This window comes from Phodopus roborovskii, unplaced genomic scaffold (assembly GCF_943737965.1).
Source record: "Phodopus roborovskii unplaced genomic scaffold, PHOROB, whole genome shotgun sequence".
In the NCBI taxonomy this organism is placed as follows: Eukaryota; Metazoa; Chordata; class Mammalia; order Rodentia; family Cricetidae; genus Phodopus; species Phodopus roborovskii.
In genome coordinates this window covers 2,167,771-2,188,638 of record NW_026125562.1, presented here as the reverse complement: position 1 = coordinate 2,188,638, position 20,868 = coordinate 2,167,771, and the positions used below count along the sequence as shown (strand labels likewise).

At 38.2% G+C, this 20,868-nt stretch overlaps 1 protein-coding gene across 3 annotated transcripts in view; it reads left to right on the top strand.

Annotated features, from left to right (window-relative positions):
* The window catches only part of Vav3 (vav guanine nucleotide exchange factor 3), a 328,799-nt gene that overhangs the window by 260,054 nt on the left and 47,877 nt on the right, over positions 1–20,868 (top strand). For all 3 annotated transcript variants that reach the window (XM_051177693.1, XM_051177692.1, XM_051177691.1), the window contains exon 20: positions 8,822–8,958. In XM_051177693.1, coding sequence (XP_051033650.1) covers positions 8,822–8,958 — 137 coding nt within the window. The remainder of the gene's footprint in view (positions 1–8,821; positions 8,959–20,868) is intronic.

Genomic DNA, 20,868 nt, shown 5'->3' with positions numbered 1-20,868 from the left:
GAGACACACCTTACAGATAACTCCTTGACACTCTGGTTTTTACAATCTCTATGCTGCCTCTTCCTCAATGTTCCCTGAGCCTTAGGTAATGAATGTCATATTCTTATAATGCGATCCCTTCCAAAAGGGCCTCTCTACTAAAGCCATTGCATTGGAGATTATTCATTATATATGGCTTTAGAGAAACATGAACAGCCAGTCTATGGTGGTAAAGTTTTTGTCAGGACTGGTTTGAACTTTAAGGAGTAGGAGGAACCCTTGGACTCTTGCTCTCTCCCTTGATGAGAGGTGAGCTGGGTCCGAATAATAAAAGCACACTTGTCAGGAAGGAAGTGCAGTGGGTTCAGGAGCACTTTGCTTGGTGGGTGTATATTAAATGGTTTTACAGGATTAGTGTAGGGTCTTAGAGCTAACTTTCAACCTTCATACTAGTGGTTCAGGTTGACCACTAACCCCCCTTCCCCAAATGGGTATGGTTTTCTCTTCCAGTCTTAAGTGTCCTTTCCCTTAAAGAAAGCCCTCCCCATCTACCCATACACCTCACTACTGCCTTTTCCTAATTGCTTCTTTATCATACGTGTGTATGTGATTTATGTGTGTGTGTGTATGTATGTATGTATGTATGTATGTATGTATGTATAATACCTTTGTGTTCATATTGTCTACTGCAATCTGAGGTTTAAGAAACAAGCATGGTTAGTCATATTTATAGCTGCATTTCCATTGATTAGGCCATTCCCTTCATGTCAGTGAGTTGTAAAGTTGTTGAATAAATCCGTGAACCCATAAAACAAAGGGGGAACGGAAGGTTGTAAAGCACCTTTAATAAATTTTGCTGTAATTCTGTTGCTTTTTTTTCCTTTTGTATATCTTATGAGTGCTTTGTTAAAGTTTGATTTAAATAGTGGGAAAGAAACCTACTCAATTGCTTTGGGGAAGACCATGGCCTCTGCTGGGAGGGAGAGAAAACAACCCACTAAGGCATCTAGGAAATCACTCTGGATTTTTCTGCTTTCCATGAAGGACAGTATATTAGGCTTTTAAGAGATCTTTGTGGGAAATAGTGATCCTATTGTCTTTTCTTCTCTGAAGACAGCAATCACTATTGCTTGCTGGCTTCTCTGTCCAGAACGCTTGCATATGTGCTAGAACAAATTAGATCAGTATGCTCGTCCTACACTAAGAAGTAAGTACCCACTGGGCAGGTCTCTATTTCCTCTAAGTTACTGTTATCTCACATGCTTGTTCTGTGTTCTATAATTTTTGGCTTGATTGCCCTGCTTGGGACACTTAGATGTGGCCAGAAGTACAGAATGTTATAGCTTAAGTGATTATAACTTTAGCCAGATAGAGTTATACTTAGCTACCTGCACACAGACCCATAGAGCTGCATGTGGATACAAGAGGGCTTAGTTTCATAGATATTTTTTCTAGTAATTTTGTAGGTTTTGTTATTAGAATACACCAGGAGGAGTTACCACTTTCTTCTCATCCTTTAAGGTGATCTTTTGGAGTTTCAATCTTGCACCATTTGAAGGAGGGTTGTGTTCCTCCTCGCCTCATTTCCAAGGTGTCAGACAGTGCTGAAACATGCATGGTCAGTGGTAGGAGTTGTTGCTCAGTCTCATGTTCTATGGGATGTTTTGAAGGTAACAAGCTGCAGGGAGGTTAAAGGAAGCAAGAGCAGTGCTGATTCTAGCTTACTCTCTGCTTTGAACCATGCAATTGGTGTACTTGCCACTTTGGTTCATAGTTTGATAGCATGAAAAATATGGTGGTTAGACTGGATGATCATCCTATTATTTGAAGTCATGTGTCAGTGTTCTTTTTGACCCTTAAAGGCCTAATAAGACAGATTAGAGCTCTGCTCCTCACACTGTAGCCTTCATCTACCCAGGAATCAACCTAGGTGTCCACAGCATGTTTTCCCAGGCCTTTGGTCTGACATCAAGATTTTAGAAGAACTTTTTTTTGTTGTTGTTGTTGTTCACTAAAACGTATTATGCAATGTTAAAGTAGTACACAGGAATTTATACTTCTTTGAAATTCAGTGGCTACATTTTCTTTTTAATTCATTAAAAAATAAGTTTAAAAGGATATTATTATATCCTTCACTTTTAATTCACAATTCACTAAAACTTCAATAGGCAATACCTCGATGATTTTGCAATACCAGAGAGTGACTAATCTATGTATGAAGTTGAAGGAAGGCTTCTATACCTGGTCTTTATTTGTATGTGAGCAGTGTCTATTTCCTTCATTTGAGTCATTATATATAGTTTATAAAAGGAGACTTCTCTAGATGCTTTTTAAAAAATCATTGAAGGGAAATGTTCCCTCTGTGAACAATTAGTTCTTTAAGGAAAGTGCACCCCCCCCCCCATCAAATTGTCTGCTTATGTCAGAGCAGATGGCAGATGGTTTCCATCCTGAGGCTCCTTTTGCTTCTCAAGGAAGACTACAGATGCAGGAAGGAGCAGATCTTTCTTTGAAAGAGACCTGGAAAGTGTAGTACACAGGGGAAACCTGGCATCTTCCAACCAGCCTAGTCTACAGGGCCTGATGCAAGGAGCAAATATTGATTCAGGAGGGGCCCAGATAATAATGAGTTATTAGTCAATTAACTTTGCATGTGTAAATATATGTGTTCTCTCTCTTTCTCGTGTGTGTGTGTGTGTGTGTGTGTGTGTGTGTGTGTGTGTGTGTAGGCTCAGTGGTTTCAGGTCAGGAGGCAATAGCAGGTGACTTCTGCTTCACCACTCTTCTGCATTTGCTTGAGGAAGGATCTCTCACTGACCTGGAGCTTGTTGTATTTTGGTTAGGTTGGGTAGCCAGCAAGTCCCAGTCATCCTGTCTACCCCCATCCCCCTGGGCTGTTATTACAGGTTCACAGTCATGCCCAATGTTTTTACAATGGATGCTTGGGATCCAAATACAGGTCTTCATGAGCACGGCAAATTCTCTTGTCCACTGGACCGTTTCACCAGCACTCTGTGTGTTGATTAAGGAGACTTGTTGGAGTGATGCCAGACACTACTTACTTTACTGTAATTGTCTCAAAGGCAAGTTTCCTCATGGTGAACCTGGTCATGGGCTCCAGACATGTATCCACAAGAGGAGATTTCAAAGCCTGCCTAAAGTTTGCAAGTCCCAGCCAAGAGACTAATAGTAAATAATAAAACACATAGCTCAGGATCTTACTCAAGACTTAAGTTTTTTCTTAAAATTGCTGTGGATAGTAATTTAAAAATTCTTTAAAACTGCTTCTTGAAAGAGAATCCATGACCTAGTAGACCGCTGTCTGTTTGGAAGACTAACCACAGGCTGGGTGAGGACAAGAAACTTGTCTTGCTCTGTGTTGAAGGGTGCCCCACGCTGTGGAGTACTGACAACACTATACATGAATGAAAGTATAGGTTATGTCTTTGATCAGTTTTTTCGGGATAAACCAAGTACATCCTCTAACATCTTGTAGGACTAATTATTTTTTAGTGTGGCTGTGTTTATATTTTAAATAAGGACTCAGAGGTGAAAGGCTAGTACATTACTGATAGCCTGTTTGTCTGCTAGGTATCCTCGTCCAATAAATTATGAGCCTGGCGAAGCCTATTGCATTTGGGCAGAAATCTCAGCAAGACAGATAGATACTAATCTGTGTTGTAGCCATCACTACCCCCTGCTTAGCAGATACATTATGGACTAATACTGTTGCTTTCACTCAGGTTTGAGGATTTAAATGAAAATTGCCAGTGAAAGAGTTAGTTAGTTTGTTTGTTTGTTTTGTTTTGTTTTCTGGCAAGTTCCTAATAAGATTCTACTGAGAAATAACATTTTTAAGAAGTATTTAGTGTTCTTGGTGTGCATCATTTCTAATCATTTTGCAAAAAAAGTTTCAGGTCCTTCTTTAAAAGCACTTGTATTTTGTTGTTGATGATATTATTGCTTAGTGTTTCATGTACATATATGTGTTTTTTTTTTTTTTTTATGTAGAACTTTATGGCTGTCACAGGAGTTTGGCCATGGTTGTAATGATTCCATATCTTTCATGTGCTGAATCTCTATGTGTATAAGGATAGGTTGGGAATTTCAAGATATGATTATTTTTTTCTGCAGAATAGTATTCCATTGTGTAGATGTGCCACATCTTCATTATCCATTCTTCAATTGAGGGGCATCTAGGTTGCTTCCAGGTTCTTGCTATTACAAATAGTGCTGCTATGAACATAGTTGAGCAGATGTCTTTGTTGCATGGATGTGGATCATTTGTGTATATGCCTAAGAGGGGGATTGCCGGGTCCTGTGGTAAACTAATTCTCATTTTCCTGAGGAACCGCCATGCTGATCTCCAAAATGGCTGTATGAGTTTGCACTCCCACCAGCAATGAAGGAGTTTTCCCCTTTCTCCACATCCTCTCCAGCATGAGTCCTCATTAGTGTTTCTAATTTTAGCCATTCTGGCAAGAGTAAGATGGTATCTCAAAGTTGTTTTGATTTGCATTTCCCTGATAGCTAAGGATGTTGAGCACTTTCTTAAATGTTTTTCAGCGTTTTTGATTTCCTCTATTGAGAATTCTTTCTTCAGTTCTGTACCCCATTTTTAATAGGGTTATTTGGTGTTTTGTTGACTAGTTTCTTGAGTTCTTTGTATATTTTAGAGATCAGCCCTTCGTCGGATATAGGATTGGTGAAAATCTTTGCCCAGACTGTGGGCTGCCGTTTGGTCTTGTCGACTGTGTCCTTTGCCTTACAGAAGCTTCTAAGTTTGAAGAGGTCCCATTTATTAATTGTTGCTCTCAGTGTCTGTGCCCCTGGAGTTATGTTCAGGAAGTGTTCTCCTATACCAAATTTGTTCAAGGGTACCTCCTACTTTCTCTTCTAAGAGGTTCAATGTGGTTGAACTGATGTTGAGGTCTTTGATCCATTTGGACTTGAGTTTTGTGCATGGGGACAGACATGGGTCTATCTGCAGTCTTTTACACACCCTCATCCAATTGTGCCAGCACCATTTGCTCAAGATTCTGTCTTTGCCCCATTGTATAATTTTAGATGTTTTGTCGAAAATCAGGTGTTCATAGGTGTGTGGGTTAATATCAGGATTTTCAATTCGATTCCATTGGTCTACCTGTCTATTTTTATGCCAATACCAGGCTGTTTTCAGAACTATAGCTCTGTAGTAGAGCTTAAAGTCAGGAATGGTGATGCCTCCTGAAGTTCTTTTATTGTATAGGGTTGTTTTGGCTATCCTGGGTCTTTTGTTTTTCCATATAAAGTTGATTATTATCCTTTCAAGGTCGGTGAAGAATTGTGGTGGGATTTTACTGGGGATTGCATTGAATCTGTAAATTGCTTTTGGTAAGATTGCCATTTTTACTATGTTTATCCTACCTATCCAAGAGCATGGGAGATCTTTCCATTTTCTGGTATCTTCTTTAAGTTCTTTCTTTAGAGCCACAAAGTTCTTATTATATAGGTCTTTTACTTGTTTGGTAAGCGTTACACCAAGATACTTTATGTTGCTTGTGGCTATTGTAAAGGGTGATGTTTCTCTGATTTCTTTCTCTGTCTCTTTGTTGTCTGAAAAAAGTAGGGCTACTGATTATTTTGAGTTTATCTTGTGTCCTGCTAGGTTGCTAAAGGTGTTTATCAGCTGTAGGAGTTCCCTGGTAGAGTTTATTGGGTCGCTTATATAAACTATCATATCATCTGCAAATAGAGACAGTTTGACTTTTTCCTTTCCAATTTGGATCCCCTTGATCTCCTTTTGTTGTCTTATAGCTTTAGCTAGAACTTCCAGTATGATATTGAAATGATATGGAGAGAGGGAAGCCTTGTCTTGTTCCTCATTTTAGAGGAATTGGCTTAAGTTTCTCTCCGTTCAGTTTGATGTTGGCAGTTGGTTTGCTGTATATTGCTCTTATTATGTTTAGGTATGTTCCTGTTATCCCTGATCTCTCCAAGACCTTTATCATGAAAGGGTGTTGAATTTTGTCGAAGTAGGCCTTCCTTTTTCTTTTTCTTTCTTTTTCTTTTCTTTTCTTTCTTTCTGTTTTTTTTTTTTTTTTTTTTTTTTTTTTTTTTTTTTTTTAAATGGGTCTTTAGGAAGCAGCCATTCTTTCTACCAGTGTGGAACAGTTGCGAAGGGCTAAGTGACCATTTTCATCACATCAATAGGCCCTTATTTCATTCTTTTTTTTCTTTGATCTCTGTGGTTTTATGGCTCTAACAGTAGACAATGGTGAAATGGGAAGTATTGAGTCATTAGAATCAAATAGCCATAGATTATTCTTGAAAGGACAAAATATATAAATTCTGTTATATCATAAAGTTGCACTTTATTCCTAAATAAAAAGCATGCCAGTTGAAGAACTCTATACTTGCTAGTTGGTTTGTAACTAAATTGAGACTAGTTACAACATCCTTTTGAATATGACATGGCTGAACCTTCATCTGGCCAACTTAACTCATTTTTATTTTAGGAACAGGCTGAACAACATGTCTCTGATAGTGTGCAATTAGATTGCCTGCCCTTAAGAAAGTAATAGCTAAAAAGACAGAGTTAGTAAAACAGGAAGAACAAATAGCACTATAAAGCCAAGTCCATCAGAGCTACTGTGCAACATAAAGCATTTTTCTTAGTCCATATTAATTTATGTATTACTTTCTATTTTAGGTGTTATTATTTACAAGTGTTATGGCAGTCCAATCTTCATAAATAGACCCAAGGCAGTGTCACTCTGGACCTGGCTTCTCATAGCCTTATGTGCAAAGTTGATATTTTTACATTATAATCTCTAATGTATATTTAGGTAGTGAACTGCTGTCAAAGTTAATGTGTTTCCCTAAATGTCTGTGCATTTTTAATCACTTATTTTTGAGAATATCTACCTTGGGCATGTTGACAATAAGGGGACTTTCAGTATCATCAGGCGTCACACAGACAGCTACAGTGAAGATCACAGCTCTCTAATGGCCTTGCTATTTAAGAGCAGTTGAGTTCTTTCAGGTCTAAAAACTATTCTTTTTTGTCTTTAGCATTATTTTTGTTTGTTTGTTTTTCGAGACAGGGTTTCTCTGTATTGCTTTGGAGCCTGTTCTGGAACTAGCACTGTAGACCAGGCTGGCTTTAACTCACAGAGATCCACCTGCCTCTGCCTCCTGAGTGCTGGGATCAAATGCCCATCTTAGCATATATATTTTTAAATGGCATAAACTCAGAATTTCTCAGGGAATTTACCAAATCAGATATTTTCCAAGCATTGATGATTCACTATTAAAACAGATGAAGTACAAATCTGAACCTAACTGTGGGAGACCCATCATGCAACCCAGACTGCAGGTGAAAACTCCTACATTCTGCTGCATCCTCTTTTCACATTGGCTTTATATATGGGAGGTGCAGTTGTAGCAATTTAATAGACTATAAAATAAGCTCTTTCTGTACTCAAGGCATTTAGCATGTGGAAGACAAATCTGATGAGTGCTTCACCCTGGAGAAATCACTAGGGGTGCTGCTTTTGGGGAAAAGACAATAAAGTCTGTTGTTTGTGTTAGGGTGCCACCTCTTAACATCTGGGAGGGAAACTCTCCATGGAAAATTAACGTAGGAATAAAGTCACCATTCCTCCAGGGGTTCTGTGGTGCTGAAGCAAAGGGAAGATGTAGCAACTTACATTGTACCTCCAAAGTCATAGCAACTGAACTGGAGTGAAGGGTGAGTGAATTTCAGACCTCTACCTTCCACTGACGAGACGGACAAGATGCAATAAGGAATGCTTTCATTCTGTTTCATTTATAGCATCTCTCCTGCTCTTGGTGGGGAGTAGGTAATGATTGAAAAGGAGTTTGAGATCTCTTTGCTGGAACATTTCACGTAGCCTTTTGAAAGTACCTGGGATATCGAGAACCAATTGACTGTCACTGTCATACGGAGTACTATGCTTTGTTCCAGTCACCACAGTCATTAGAATAAACACCCCTCCATTATCCATTATAACAAGCAATAGCTCATGCCTCAAAATGGGTAAGAGATGGTGATGTTTATGAGTGATCTCGCTTTTAGTATGGAGCACTAATGAAAAAGGGACTGTGTGGTTGCAGCACATTTGTGAGCAGTATTGGTGCAATTAGGCCCCTGTATAATTGGAGCTGCCTGTTCTCTGAAATGAAATATTGAACCAAGGCCATCATTGCACATTGAAAGGAATGCAAGACAGGAATGGGTCTGTGTTTTTAATATTACTGATGCTATTGACTTAGACATGTTGAGCCTGTTTTGCAAGCCTAAATTTGAGCTGAGAGTTTTTCTCCATATAAACGTCTCAAGAATTGCAGTCACACATCCATCACCTTTTTGCTTTTGAATTACAAAGATAACCTTAAGATAGGAGCCTTCTACTGGGCAGTGTGATACATACACAGAAAGGGTGATCCTCCTCAGTGATGAAATCAGCCAGTACCCAAGAGGAAAGTAATAGGCAGAAAGGGTAGAGCTGATGAAAACATTGATTCTTTTCCAAAACGTGATATGTTTTTTATGAAGCAGGCATCAGCTGAAAGAGAAATATTTTTTTTTCAACTAAAGAGAGAATGACAGAGAGGAAAGGGATCAGGGGATAAGCATGTGTCTTATTCTCTCACCATCTTAAGTGATGAGGGAGTTGAGAAGGGTTCTATCTGGATTACTTCAGATAGTTACCTGAAGCTGGCAGAATTAAATGTTTTAATGCTAATAGTGGACTTTACTTTTCCTTTCTTCAAAGCACATGTAGCCTCCACACATTATTGTTTTTTCTATTGTAAACAGTGTGTTGTTTGTTTTCAGGTTTGCCAAAGATGCAGGTCATTAGGAACTACACTGGGACCCCACCCCCAGCTCTTCACGAAGGACCACCATTGCATATCCAGGCAGGAGACACTGTTGAACTTCTGAGAGGAGATGCACACAGTGTATTTTGGCAGGTACTAATCCAGACGATATCTGTTTTGATCTAATGGATGATTGACTATTGAATACAACATAAAACTCTTGTCTTTAAAAACCGATTGCATACTTTAGCTTCAAAAACCTTACATGCTTTGGTAGGGTTATTATTTGTTAAATTTTCTCATGTTTGCAATGCCAAGATGGCCATGAGTAAGGATTGTAATACTAAAGAAAAACAGTGTCAGTGCCGTGAGTCATAATTACCATTTTTATTAAAAATTCATACTTGGATGGAACTTTTTCCCAAACCTAGTACCTGTAGGTATGATCTGACATGCATGGCTTTAATATATTAAAAGTTCAATTCATGGAAGATACCTGACTGACCTGCCAGTGGCCATTTGGGGCTCTGTTTGACTTTTTGCACATCCATACACAGTACCTGAAAATCTTAGAGGCTCTCTGAACATTATTTATAAACTATATGAAATGTATGAAGTATTTTTTGCATTCTTTTTTATTATTTTTTCTTATTTTACATATTGATCCCAGTTCCCTCTCTCATCCTCCCAGGCCCCCTGACACCTCCCCCATCCCATTTCCCACACACTCCACAGGGAGGGATCCTCAAAATCTGTCAAGTCATTTGGAGTAGGGTCTAGGCCCTGCCTCCTACCTCTAGGCTAAGGGAGTATCCCTCCTTTGGGAATGTGCTCCCAAAGTCCCTTTGTGCACCAAGGATATATTGCGGTTTAATAAGGGTCAGGATAAATACATAGGCCAAATAGATGTTTATTCAGGGAGAAATAACTTACAACCTAGACAGATGAACACCAGCAAGGTCCAGATGCTCTCCTCTCCTTATCCAGCCAGTGAGAGAGGTTTCCCTGGCTCCTCCTCAGACCTAGTTCCACCCCCCAATGGGCGTGGTCAGTGCCACAGAAGGAGACAAAGTGAATATCCCACTACAGGGATACATCTTGGTTCCACTGTCAGAGGGACTGCCCAGTCCTTCTGATACTCATGTTCTTTCACCAGGGGTTTAGTGTTCACTAAAACACTAAAACCATTTCAATGTGAAGAATATCTCTGAAATGCAAGCAATTTGACAATCTCTCAGTCATGCTGGGCTCGGGGAGAGTATATCCTTAGTTTTATAAAGCCCTGTGTTTGTCCTAGCACCACCCCATACCCTTATCTCATGTCTTTTCCAAATATTGCCCGAAGTTCTCACATGGAGAACAGGGCACATCTTGGCTTCCAAAAGTGAGATGTCTTGTAGGTAGACAAAAGGTTGGATGAAAAGTATATTGGTCCTGGGATGTAAGTGATGGTCAGGTGAGATTAACTCAGTGGGTACGGTGCTTGCTACCAAGCCTAATGACTTGTGTGATACCCAGGATTCACATGGAGGAGAGAAGTGACTTGCAAGCTGTCTTCCAGACTTCCACATGGATAAGATAGAGTTAGGTATCCCCCATAAGTGAATTAAAAATAAAAATCATACTTTAGAAAGTTATAGACTTTTCTGAAGTGATATAAATGTAAATTCCTTTCCTGTGAGTATCCCTGAGTCATTATGAAAGTAGGTATGAATTAAGAGCAAGAAAAGTAGGCTGAGTCTGGGGTGCAGCTCTGTGTTTCAAAACCTGCCTGACAAGTATAAGGCTTTGGTTTTGATCCTCAGCTGCAAGTTGTTGTTGTTGTTGGTGGTGGTGGTGGTGGTGGTGAGGGAATTGTGTTTACTTCAATTGTATGAGTGCTTTGCCTCTATTTATGTCTGTGCTCCACAAATGTGCCTGGTGCCCTTGGAGCCCTGGAACTGGAGGTACAGATGGATGTGAGCCACCATGTGGGTTCTAGGAATCCAACCTGATCTTTTGCAAGAACAACAAATGCTCTTAACCTCTGAGCCATCTCCCTAGTCCCCATCCTTATTCTTTAATTTGGGTGCTAGCATCTTCTCAAATATGTGTCTGAGGCTGACATTTTAATTAATGTCTAAGATGTAATATTTGGTCATGTGACAAAAGCCAAGCATTGGATTGGTTTTCTTGTCAAAAAACTTGTCACAGAAATGTTAATGTTTTAATGCTGACATAGAGTAAAGATGGGAAGCTCTTTCATGTGGGGAGGCTGACATCTCTTTCTGGCTTAGACCTGGAGTCAGGCAGTGATCTTTTAACAGTTCCTAGCCTTGTAGCTCATCAGGCATTTAGGAGATGTGGAAGAAAACTGAGGAGGTATCATCATTTCTTCTGGGGATTCAGAAAATAGACTATTTGGTTTCCAGATATTAAGGGATTTTCCAAATATTCTTAATGTCTTTGCTTAAAAGACATTTATCTTCCCCATTGGCATGAAAAATATAAAAATTATGCAGGTAAGTGGCAACTTGTGATCTTTCTATTTATGTATGTATTGCATAGTGTTAAAGTTAGGCTAAACAGTTATCTTTGGTATGTTCTTAATTTCTAGTTTCATTTCACAAGAGAATATAGATTGTATAACTTGATCATTTTAAATTAGCTAAGCATTATTTCATCAATCTTGATAAATGTTCTGTGTGGGCATACAAAGAAAATATATTCTGTTTATAAGCAGTAGAATATGCTATAATTGCCATTTAGGTCAAAATAATTGCTAGTATTGCTTAAATGTTATTTATTCTTATTGACTAGTTATATCAACACCCAAGTTATCCACCCTCCTATATTCAATGTCTGACATTTTTGTAAATTCTGTTTTTCCTCTTACTTTCTCCTATATACCTCTTGGCCATTAGTTCCTCTTTATTTTAGCTTATAAGTCACCTTCAAAGTATTTCTTCCTCCCACTCTCCATTGTAAATTTTCTGTTCAAACTATGACACTTGCCCTAACTTTCATGTCATATGACATCTGGTGTAACCTTTATTTTCTGTTCTTACTTGTAGAACATCTTCCATACCACTGCAAAAGTCAGATACAATTAAACAATCTATGAATGTCTTTCAGTATTTTCTTTCTGTCTACATGGGGTTCATATTTCTTTTTCATAACAGAGCATTTATGAACCACAGAATCAGAGCTGCCACCTTGTTCCTTTTCTGACTTTTTGTTTCACAAGTCTCTCATTTAACTATGTAATCTTCATTATTCTTGGGATGACTACCTTTAACTGTCAACTTCACACAATCTGGGAAGTGAATCTCCATGAGAGATTGTCTAGAGTGAGTTGGCCTGTGGACATGTCATTAGGGAACTGTCTTGGTTAAGTTAATTGATGTATAGTACCCAGCTCACTAAAGGAAGCACCATTCCTTACTCAGGAGTTCCGAACTATCTAAGAGTGGACAAATCAAGTTGTTTAATATGATCAAATAAATGATATTAGTTTCTCATTGTTCTTGGCTCTGGATGTGATATGACTAGCTCTTCGAAGTTCCTCCCTTAGCTTTCCTACAATAATAGACTGTAACCTATAATTTTAAACTGAAATTTCCAACTTGCTTTTGACTGGGCATTTTATCACAGCAACATGAAAGAAACCAGAACAGTCTCCATGTGCTTATACCTGTTATTTTATGGTATTTCACTAAAAGTCCCACCCGTGTTAGCTTCCTTATCCTGTCTACATTCTAACTTCCACCCTTATTATCAGACAAAACTTGGCATTAAAAAACATGCTTACAGTAGTGACAACAAAACACTGACAACTCATGTTTATTTTACTGTTTTTAGACACAAAGTAGATTTTAACCATATTTTACATATATTAACACATGTATTAGTAATAAACATTCTGGGGGGAAAAAGAATTTCTGTTTTAACCTTTATTTTAAACATAAGCAGGCAGAGCCATTGAGAAGTTGAGTAGCCTGCCTAAAGTTACATAGTTACTGGGCAGAACTGGGAAGAAAACCTAGAAATTCTTGACCCTGAGTCTAAGCCCTTAACTTCCATGCTGTGGTGTCTCTTCTGGGATCCTCTCATCACTGAACAAGTTCATGCTTCCCCAACATGCTTCATGATGTTTATGGTGAGGGCTACAAGCTTCTTTATGTTGATTGAAATGTATGTTTTTCAGTATCATGAATCCCTGATAGTATTCCGGTCTATCTCCACTAAGGGATGACTTGTGGGTTCTTATAATGTCCTAGGATAATAAGAAGTCTCGTTCTTCCATATTCGATATTAGCATGATACTGAACATATTAGCATGAACTGAACTGAGGGCCTGCAGTGTCTACTATCTCAGGATGGACACTTGGGACTGGCCCTGTTAGGAACTTTGTGGAGGCTGGTGACCACAGACACCCCTCGGGAACTTTTTAGACCTATGCTCACTATAGTAGTTTCGAGGTCAGATTTTGCATGTTGCAGTTACCTGTTGGGATTGCAAAAGCAGAAACTGCCAGACCTTAAGCTTTATACCCAGATCTGGTGTAGTCATGTCTGATGCTTTGCATTGGTTTAAGCATGGAGTTCAGATATGGGAAAGGAGACTATGTTGATTGAGTGCCCACAGAGAGAGTTCACTATCGAACACCCAGGTGACAGTGGACCTCAGACAGAAAACACTGTGGGTTTGTCTGAGCAGTGCTAATAATAAACTCACTTTGTAAGTCATCCTTGAGGATGCTAAAAGCCAGTAAATTTCACATTCTGGATACATCAATAGGAAATAATGAAGCTAAGCACAAAATATTGGAGCTATTGAGGCATAAAAGTGGTACCTGAACAGTGGTATGTTTGAAACCACAGTGAAGATCATGGGGACAGCTCAGCGGGACTCCTAGAAGCCCACACAGTATGTGTCCTAGAAGCCTCTGTTGAAGAGAGAATTGTAGACATCATGTTTTTCTGAGTGTTCTTCCCTATTTTTCTGATGCCTTAGATACGTAAAACTTAATTGTATCTTTTAAATTTGCATTTGCTATTTTTTTGTACCAAAGTAGAATTAGGTGATGCTTTAAACATTTTTCGTAATGTTTATAGATTTATTTAGTGTTTATTTTATTCCTGACAGCACACTGTCCTGAAAGTAGGACTATTCAGGTTCTGTTCCAGTTGACCTCATACTTGTTTTACTAAATTGTACTGCCTTCTATTTATTCTTATTCTAGTCATTGTTATTAACTGTCAGTTCCTGTTCAGTTGCCTGAATGTGTAAGAATTTTCTGGTATGGTGCTAAAAAGGCATTGGAAATACTCAAGAGAGTCATAAGATAAATGGAGAGAAGCACTGAATGACAAAGTTTCTCTATGACTTTTCCTTAGTGGAATGTAGGTCTAATTGTTAGGAAGAAGAGTCGTTAATGCTTAGGACAGAGAAGAGTTAGCACATGTATTCCAGACAGCAATTATGCATCGAGTGCTAGCTCTGAACTGCTTAGACACCCTCACACTCCATCATGAAGTCTCATTGGTTTGACACTGGGTCTCCCAATTTTAGAATAATCTTTCATACTTGCTGCCAAATAGTAATGGGTTTATATTGTCAGACATATGTTAAAAATTCTCCTACCATTTCTGGCTTAGATATAACTTGTGCTAACATTGTCTTGTGAATACCTATAAATCATATAAGGGCTATTTAGGTAGACTTATTGGAAGGGACAATAGCAGAGTGGGAAATCCTGTAGTGAAGTCATTTACCTATGGTCAAATAGCTATATGGCTTGGATAATATCTTTCAATTACTGTGTGTCTTAATTTTAGATGTCACTTAAGGTAGACAGACAAGATCCATGTTCAAAACACTGATTAGAAGCACCTGTGTGGGGGTGGTTAAATGCTAGTATACAACCCTATTTCTGAAGATTAGGATATAATGGCTTGGTTTTAACCCAGGCTTGTATTAAACCCCAAATAAATCTTATGTGAGCCACTGAGTAGATGATCAACTTGGTATGATTTCATGGTAATTATGGCATTATCTCTAGCTTGTCGTGTGCTCAATGAATGAAAACCAACCCATTAAATATTTCCCAAACCCCAAGATATTCCAATGTACTCTTTTTTTTCTACAATAGGAACTAAATAAAGGGAGTGTTTTCAAATTATTAGCATATGAAAGATGTGCTTACCCCAACCATGAAATTAATGTATTTGTTTTCTGTATTTTAAAAAGTGATTTGAGATGCCACAAAATCTTCAGGGATTTGTTTTACTGACTGGACACATGGAAGATTCAGTGTTGAAAACTAGCCAGTTTAATGCAATGTTTTATTATAAACAAAAACAACAACAACAACAACCCAGAGTATTTTCTTCTTGTACTTTCTCAGATAAATATTTTGGTTGATTTTTTAAAGCTCTCTGTGTGTGGGGTATGTATACAAGGCATCTATGTACACATTTTGTTCATTTTCATGCTCAGTGAAAACACATACTTTGTATTTTGCATTCTTCGATATGTGAATTCCTCCAAGGGATTGAATTTTTGGTTTAATTGCTTCAAGAATATATTTTACAACCTCTTCTGGCACCTTACCCCATCTTATCTAAGATTATACATAATTAGCACCAGAGAAGCAAGTGCAGTGTTTTTCCCTTCCTGTTCTGCCTCTTAGGAAATCAGAGCTCCCTTTGCTGAGGTTTACTGACTGTTGCTGGTAAGTCTAAGTGCTTCAGGTTTATTACATTAAAAGTGGGGGTGACAATGATCACTGTAAACTCAAATCAGTAATATCATAATATAATCACTAAGCAGTATCCAACCATTCAGACAGATCTATCAGTCTGTCCATCTGTCTATTTAGTCATTCACCCAAATACATAGAAATTGCCTACAGTGTTTCATTCACTCTGTGTTTCATATTGGAAGGACCAGAAACAATACCACTAGTTTCTAATCCAAATAATCAAGATAGAGATTACATTATTTTGAGGTTTTTTTTTTTTAAAAAGAGTCTTTCATAAATCCTACTTTTAAAAACACACACACAGAGGTTAGCTTGTAGATTAAAATTTGAAGTACTTACTACAAATGATTTGCATTTAAATCTTAGAAATGAATTTTGTACTAGTTAAGAGCTTGGGCCTATTTGTAGATTTTGAAGAAGTTTTGATTTCTAAGCTGCTTTCTCTTTCAAGTGAGTCACTTCACTCATTAATGCAGAAAGTCAGACTTTATTGTAGACTGTCATGTTTTCAACACACACCATGCCCAGAGCATACAAATTACCCTCCAGGATGGATCAGGGATTCTTTCTTTGAATAGATATTAGTCTCCTCTGCATTGTTATTATCACAACAGTAATTTCTGTTGAAGTAAGTGGGCTCTCTGCATTTCCATTGTAACTTCTTTCAAACAATGAATTGTCAATTGAGCTGTGAAAATGCACTGTGTTCTGTCTTCCCTTCCAAGGGATTCATTTTGGCAGCGTCTTCTTTCTTTCTTTGTCTTTTCCTTGAAAGCTATATAAAATTGTCTTCAAATGAAATGAATAACTAGCAGGAAATTGGCCGTTTAGGGTTGCATTTCCTGTTGCAGGTGTAAGGCATGGCTGTTTCCTAACACCATACAGAACAGTTCTGTTCACATCATCTGACCTCTGACAGCTAACCTATTGCTTTTAAGTAATATGATATGTAAAGACAGAGAATCTCTCATGCTGGAGTGGCTTTTTCATATGAGAAGTGTTTTCATAGAAGATATACGGATTATACTTATCAGAAAGCAATCGGAGGGAGGGAGGGGAAGAGGAACAAGGGGTCGGGCAAGTAAATGTACCACCTATAATCTCTACTACACTAGAATGAGTCCTGTGTGTTTTCTTTTTAGATTAAAGGATCTTGAAGCAGCGAGGATCCTGTGTCATAGATCATAGAGTTTTATTTGTCCTATTGTCATTTATGAATACCTGAATATGCCACTGGAGGCATTTTTCAAGTTAATTGGAACTAAAAGGCAAATTATAAGAGCAGAACTGCAATTAGTGCCAAAAATATATGTATTTTTATCCACAAAGAAAATTAAATAATGTAGAAAATAGTCATAGTACCTCACAACTACAAATCACTCATCTATATGATCTTTTTTTTAGGGATTGAAAGTGTTTGTACACATGTTCTGACTAGTTTATTGAGTTCTCCACTCAGTAGAAGAGTTCTACAAAATAAATAAATTAATAATTTAAAATGTGGGGTTTAGGAGTTTCCTAGTAGGAATGAAGCAGTCATTTCACATGAAGCCAGAGGCAGTGAACCTAGAATTAAGGGGTGGTGAACTGGCCATGCACAACTTGGTCAAATATATGTTTTCTCCCCAGTAAGCTAAGGAAAGAATGAAATAAGAGTTGACTGGGAAAATCTTCTCAAACCTTAGATAAAGCCTTAGACACTTTATGTTCTGCTCTCACGTTCACCTTGTCTCATTTTCTTAGCTAAAACATTTACCATTATACATTTACCCTACACCAGGATCTTATTTAAAAATAATTTTCTAACACACAGCTACCATACTGCATCCTGGTCTGCCTAGCTAGAGCACCCCAGAAAGATGAGAACCATCACTTTTATCTGTTTCCAGAGCCTAGAGGAAATGTGTCTAAGTAACTAGCTATCCAGAGAGGCCGTTTCCAAGGTTTGTTTCTCACACTTTTCAAAGTCATCAGTACCTGTGAGTTCTATACTTTATGTCACTTGAAAGATCACTAAAGAATTTATCGTGTCAAAGTGTACTCTTACTTTCCTCATTTATACAATGGGGGCGTTGACTTTTAAATGATTCATGGGGAGTTTTTGAAGTGTATAGGAAGCACACATGAAAGGAAATTGAAAGGGAGGCAAAAATAATTGTCTATCTGCAATTATTAACAATTTCGAAGAATGTGCTTCATTTCTCAGGAGTAGTAAAACGATTATCTGGTATTTCCACTTTTTTAAATCTAAATTTAATATTCATCACATTTAATTCGTGTAAAGACTTGCATTGACAGTGTGGGCCTTTAGAGACTATTTTGCCCTCTACAAAGCTGTACTTCATTCCTGGAGTTTCTTTAGCCTTTCCCCTCAACTATACAGTAAAGTGAAAATGATAAATTCTGAATGGAATGGCTGATTTAAGTACAACATTTGTGGAGACCAGAAGCCCTTTCCAGGGAGCTGGAGGATGAGAAAGATCTAGGATAGCCCAAGGATTGAAGCTGAAGGGGGGTGTGGCATATAGTCAACAGTTTACAGAGAAAGAACTTGGCTCAGTGACAACTCACTACAGCCTGATCGGGAGGGAGGAGGGAAGTACAGAGAGAAGGGAGAACTTAAACTTACCTCCCTGCCACTATGGAAGGTATTGTAAAGGATGAAGACCACACTTTCCTAGTCCTAGGACATGTAAGAATATTTGCTCCAAGTGCACTTCCTAAAACTCTTGTGTTTTCTCTCTTGATCTAAAGATCAAATGTCCATCTGTATCCAAGTCAGAGAGAGGCAACTAGAAACATTGAAAAATTATTTGTAAATGTTATCTGATCTCTATTGTTAAGAAAGAAAACAGATTCCTAAATCCACAACAAAACCAATTTGGCTCCTTGATGCTAGTAGAAGTCAGCATCTTGGCCTCTGCTGGGACTCACAGGTATTTTTCCGAAGCCAGAGTCCTGCCATGAAGACATTTTTCCATGAATCTGAAAACTCGGTTTGAATCATGCAGCCCCACTGTTGAGTGTGAGATCCCTGTGTTAAAAAGTCCCTCGGTAACCTGTGCTTCCTCTCTGGCTCTCATGAGAAGCCATCATAGCAAAAGTGAACTTGTGCATGTAGGGGTACAAAGCTCTTCTTAGTTGGTCAGTAGATCCTATAATCACCAGATCTTTATTTTGACAGGAATTTTCCTCAAAATATTGAGTATTTTGACCCTGAGAGCATCATGGTCCCTAATTATAGGAAAGGAGAAATAGGCAGCATATGACTGTAATGGAGCAAGGAAGGCCCTGGAGAGATGATTACAGAAGATAATAGACATTAGTAAAGGCTTGTAAGAAACACTTTCCCTGGGTAATTGCCAACAGGCTTTGATTGAATAGATCATAAACGGGGTTTGCAAAAATGTTTCCAAGTATACAGACTGTATTATGGGAATTGGCAAAGCTCCTGACACAGGGAATGAATGAGGTCCTAATTGTTAACTCCGGAGATGGACACTGTTGGCTAGTTTTCTTACTTGAATTTCTACTTGCATTGCTGAACTTGGCACAGGACAAAGCATAGATTATCCTATTTCTTAAGGAAGTTACTACCCCCAAGTACATATTCAGATGATTAGTTCTCTTTTAATAGAAAGTTAGAGAGAGCCTTTTTGGGATACATTTCTGAGAAATTCTACCATGTAAGCTATATTCTCACACAATTACTGAAAAACTATGTCACCAAATGTACATTTTGGGGGCAGACATTCTGATATGCCTCTGGTGTGGCTGTTGATGGCATACCATAAGTTCACTAGAGCCTGAGGATGTGCAACCCCTTAAGATGTTGGACCAGTACTCCTAACTAACACCAACATTCAGTAGGTCTGGGTAATCATGGGGCCTTTAGTAATGGATCAGTATCCCTAGTATACGAATGGATTTTGGGAGCCCATACCACATAGAGGGATACTTTCTCAGCCTAGACACATGGGGGAGGGCCTAGGCCTTGCCCCAAATGATATGACAGACTTTGAAGACTCCCCATGGAAGGCCTCATCTTCTCTGGAGAATAGAAAGGGCATGGGCTGGGGTTTTGTGGGGGTAGTAAGGGAGAATGGAAGGGTGAGGGAACTGTGGGACTGACATATTAAAACAACCTTGTTTCAAATTTAAATTTAAAAAGGAAAAAGGAAAAAAAAAAAAGACGTTGGACCAAATGATTTATGAATTTGTAACATACTGAATTTTAGTTATTTATGATCCAAATTCCTGAAGAACCTGATAATACCTAATTCTTAACAAGTCTTGAGTACACAGATAACTTCATACTGAGTCTAAATGAAAGCTGGAGGAAGTCCTTATCTTCTGTCTATAAGTTCTGTCAGGTTAAATTACTGATCTCTACCATTCCTGATGAACAAGTTTTGGACCCAAATACTGAAGGAATAACAATAACTGACTAGGAAATTATAGAATTTGTTGAGGGTGTCTAAATAGAGCATTTGCCCAATACTGGGCCTTGGGAATCCTTGGGGGTCAGTTCTCTTGCTTTATAAAAGAGGATATTGAAACTGAAAAAGATTGAGTGACTCATTTAAGATCAGAAGGCCAGAAATAGAACGCCAGGCTCTGGATGCCCTGACCACAGCAAATTAACACTTCATGAGAGTTTTGTGATTCTACAAGCCCATTTAAATCTATGAAAATATCTGAAAGTGAAAAAAAGTTACTTGACAAAGTAACATTATCTTTTCTATATAAATTTTTTAAATTTCTATTTAAATTTGAAACAAGCCTGTTATACACATCAATCCCAGTTCCTACACCCTCCCATCCTCCCCTTTTCCCCCACTAATCCCCATCTCATCCTCTTTCTGCTCCCCAACAATCCTTGAGAAGTGGCCACATCTATTCATTTATTATTCCGCACATGTCTAGTACAGTGCATTATACACATTGAAACATCAAACTTTTCATCAAAGTGCTAATATTGCTCTCACTAGAAAATAATCCCTTCAGAAATTCCTAATGTCTCATAAACATTTAACACTTAAAGCTTGTACTTAAAGCATTTCCTTTGCACTTACTTCTGATCAGAATTGCCAAGGCTATGAAAAATAGTATGAGTTGTTGGCCATGATTAGAAAAAAACATTTCTTTGATACTGGATTACTTTGGGGGAGGGGGTTATACAGGTTTTCTTCAAGTAAGGTGTCTTCCAAAATATAGCTGAACCTTGTTCTTTGCAGGTTTTATATTGAACAAATGCTTGTAATTTGGCTAACTCATTAGCTGGTTGGTTTTAACTTGCTGGATATTTTTCTTCAAC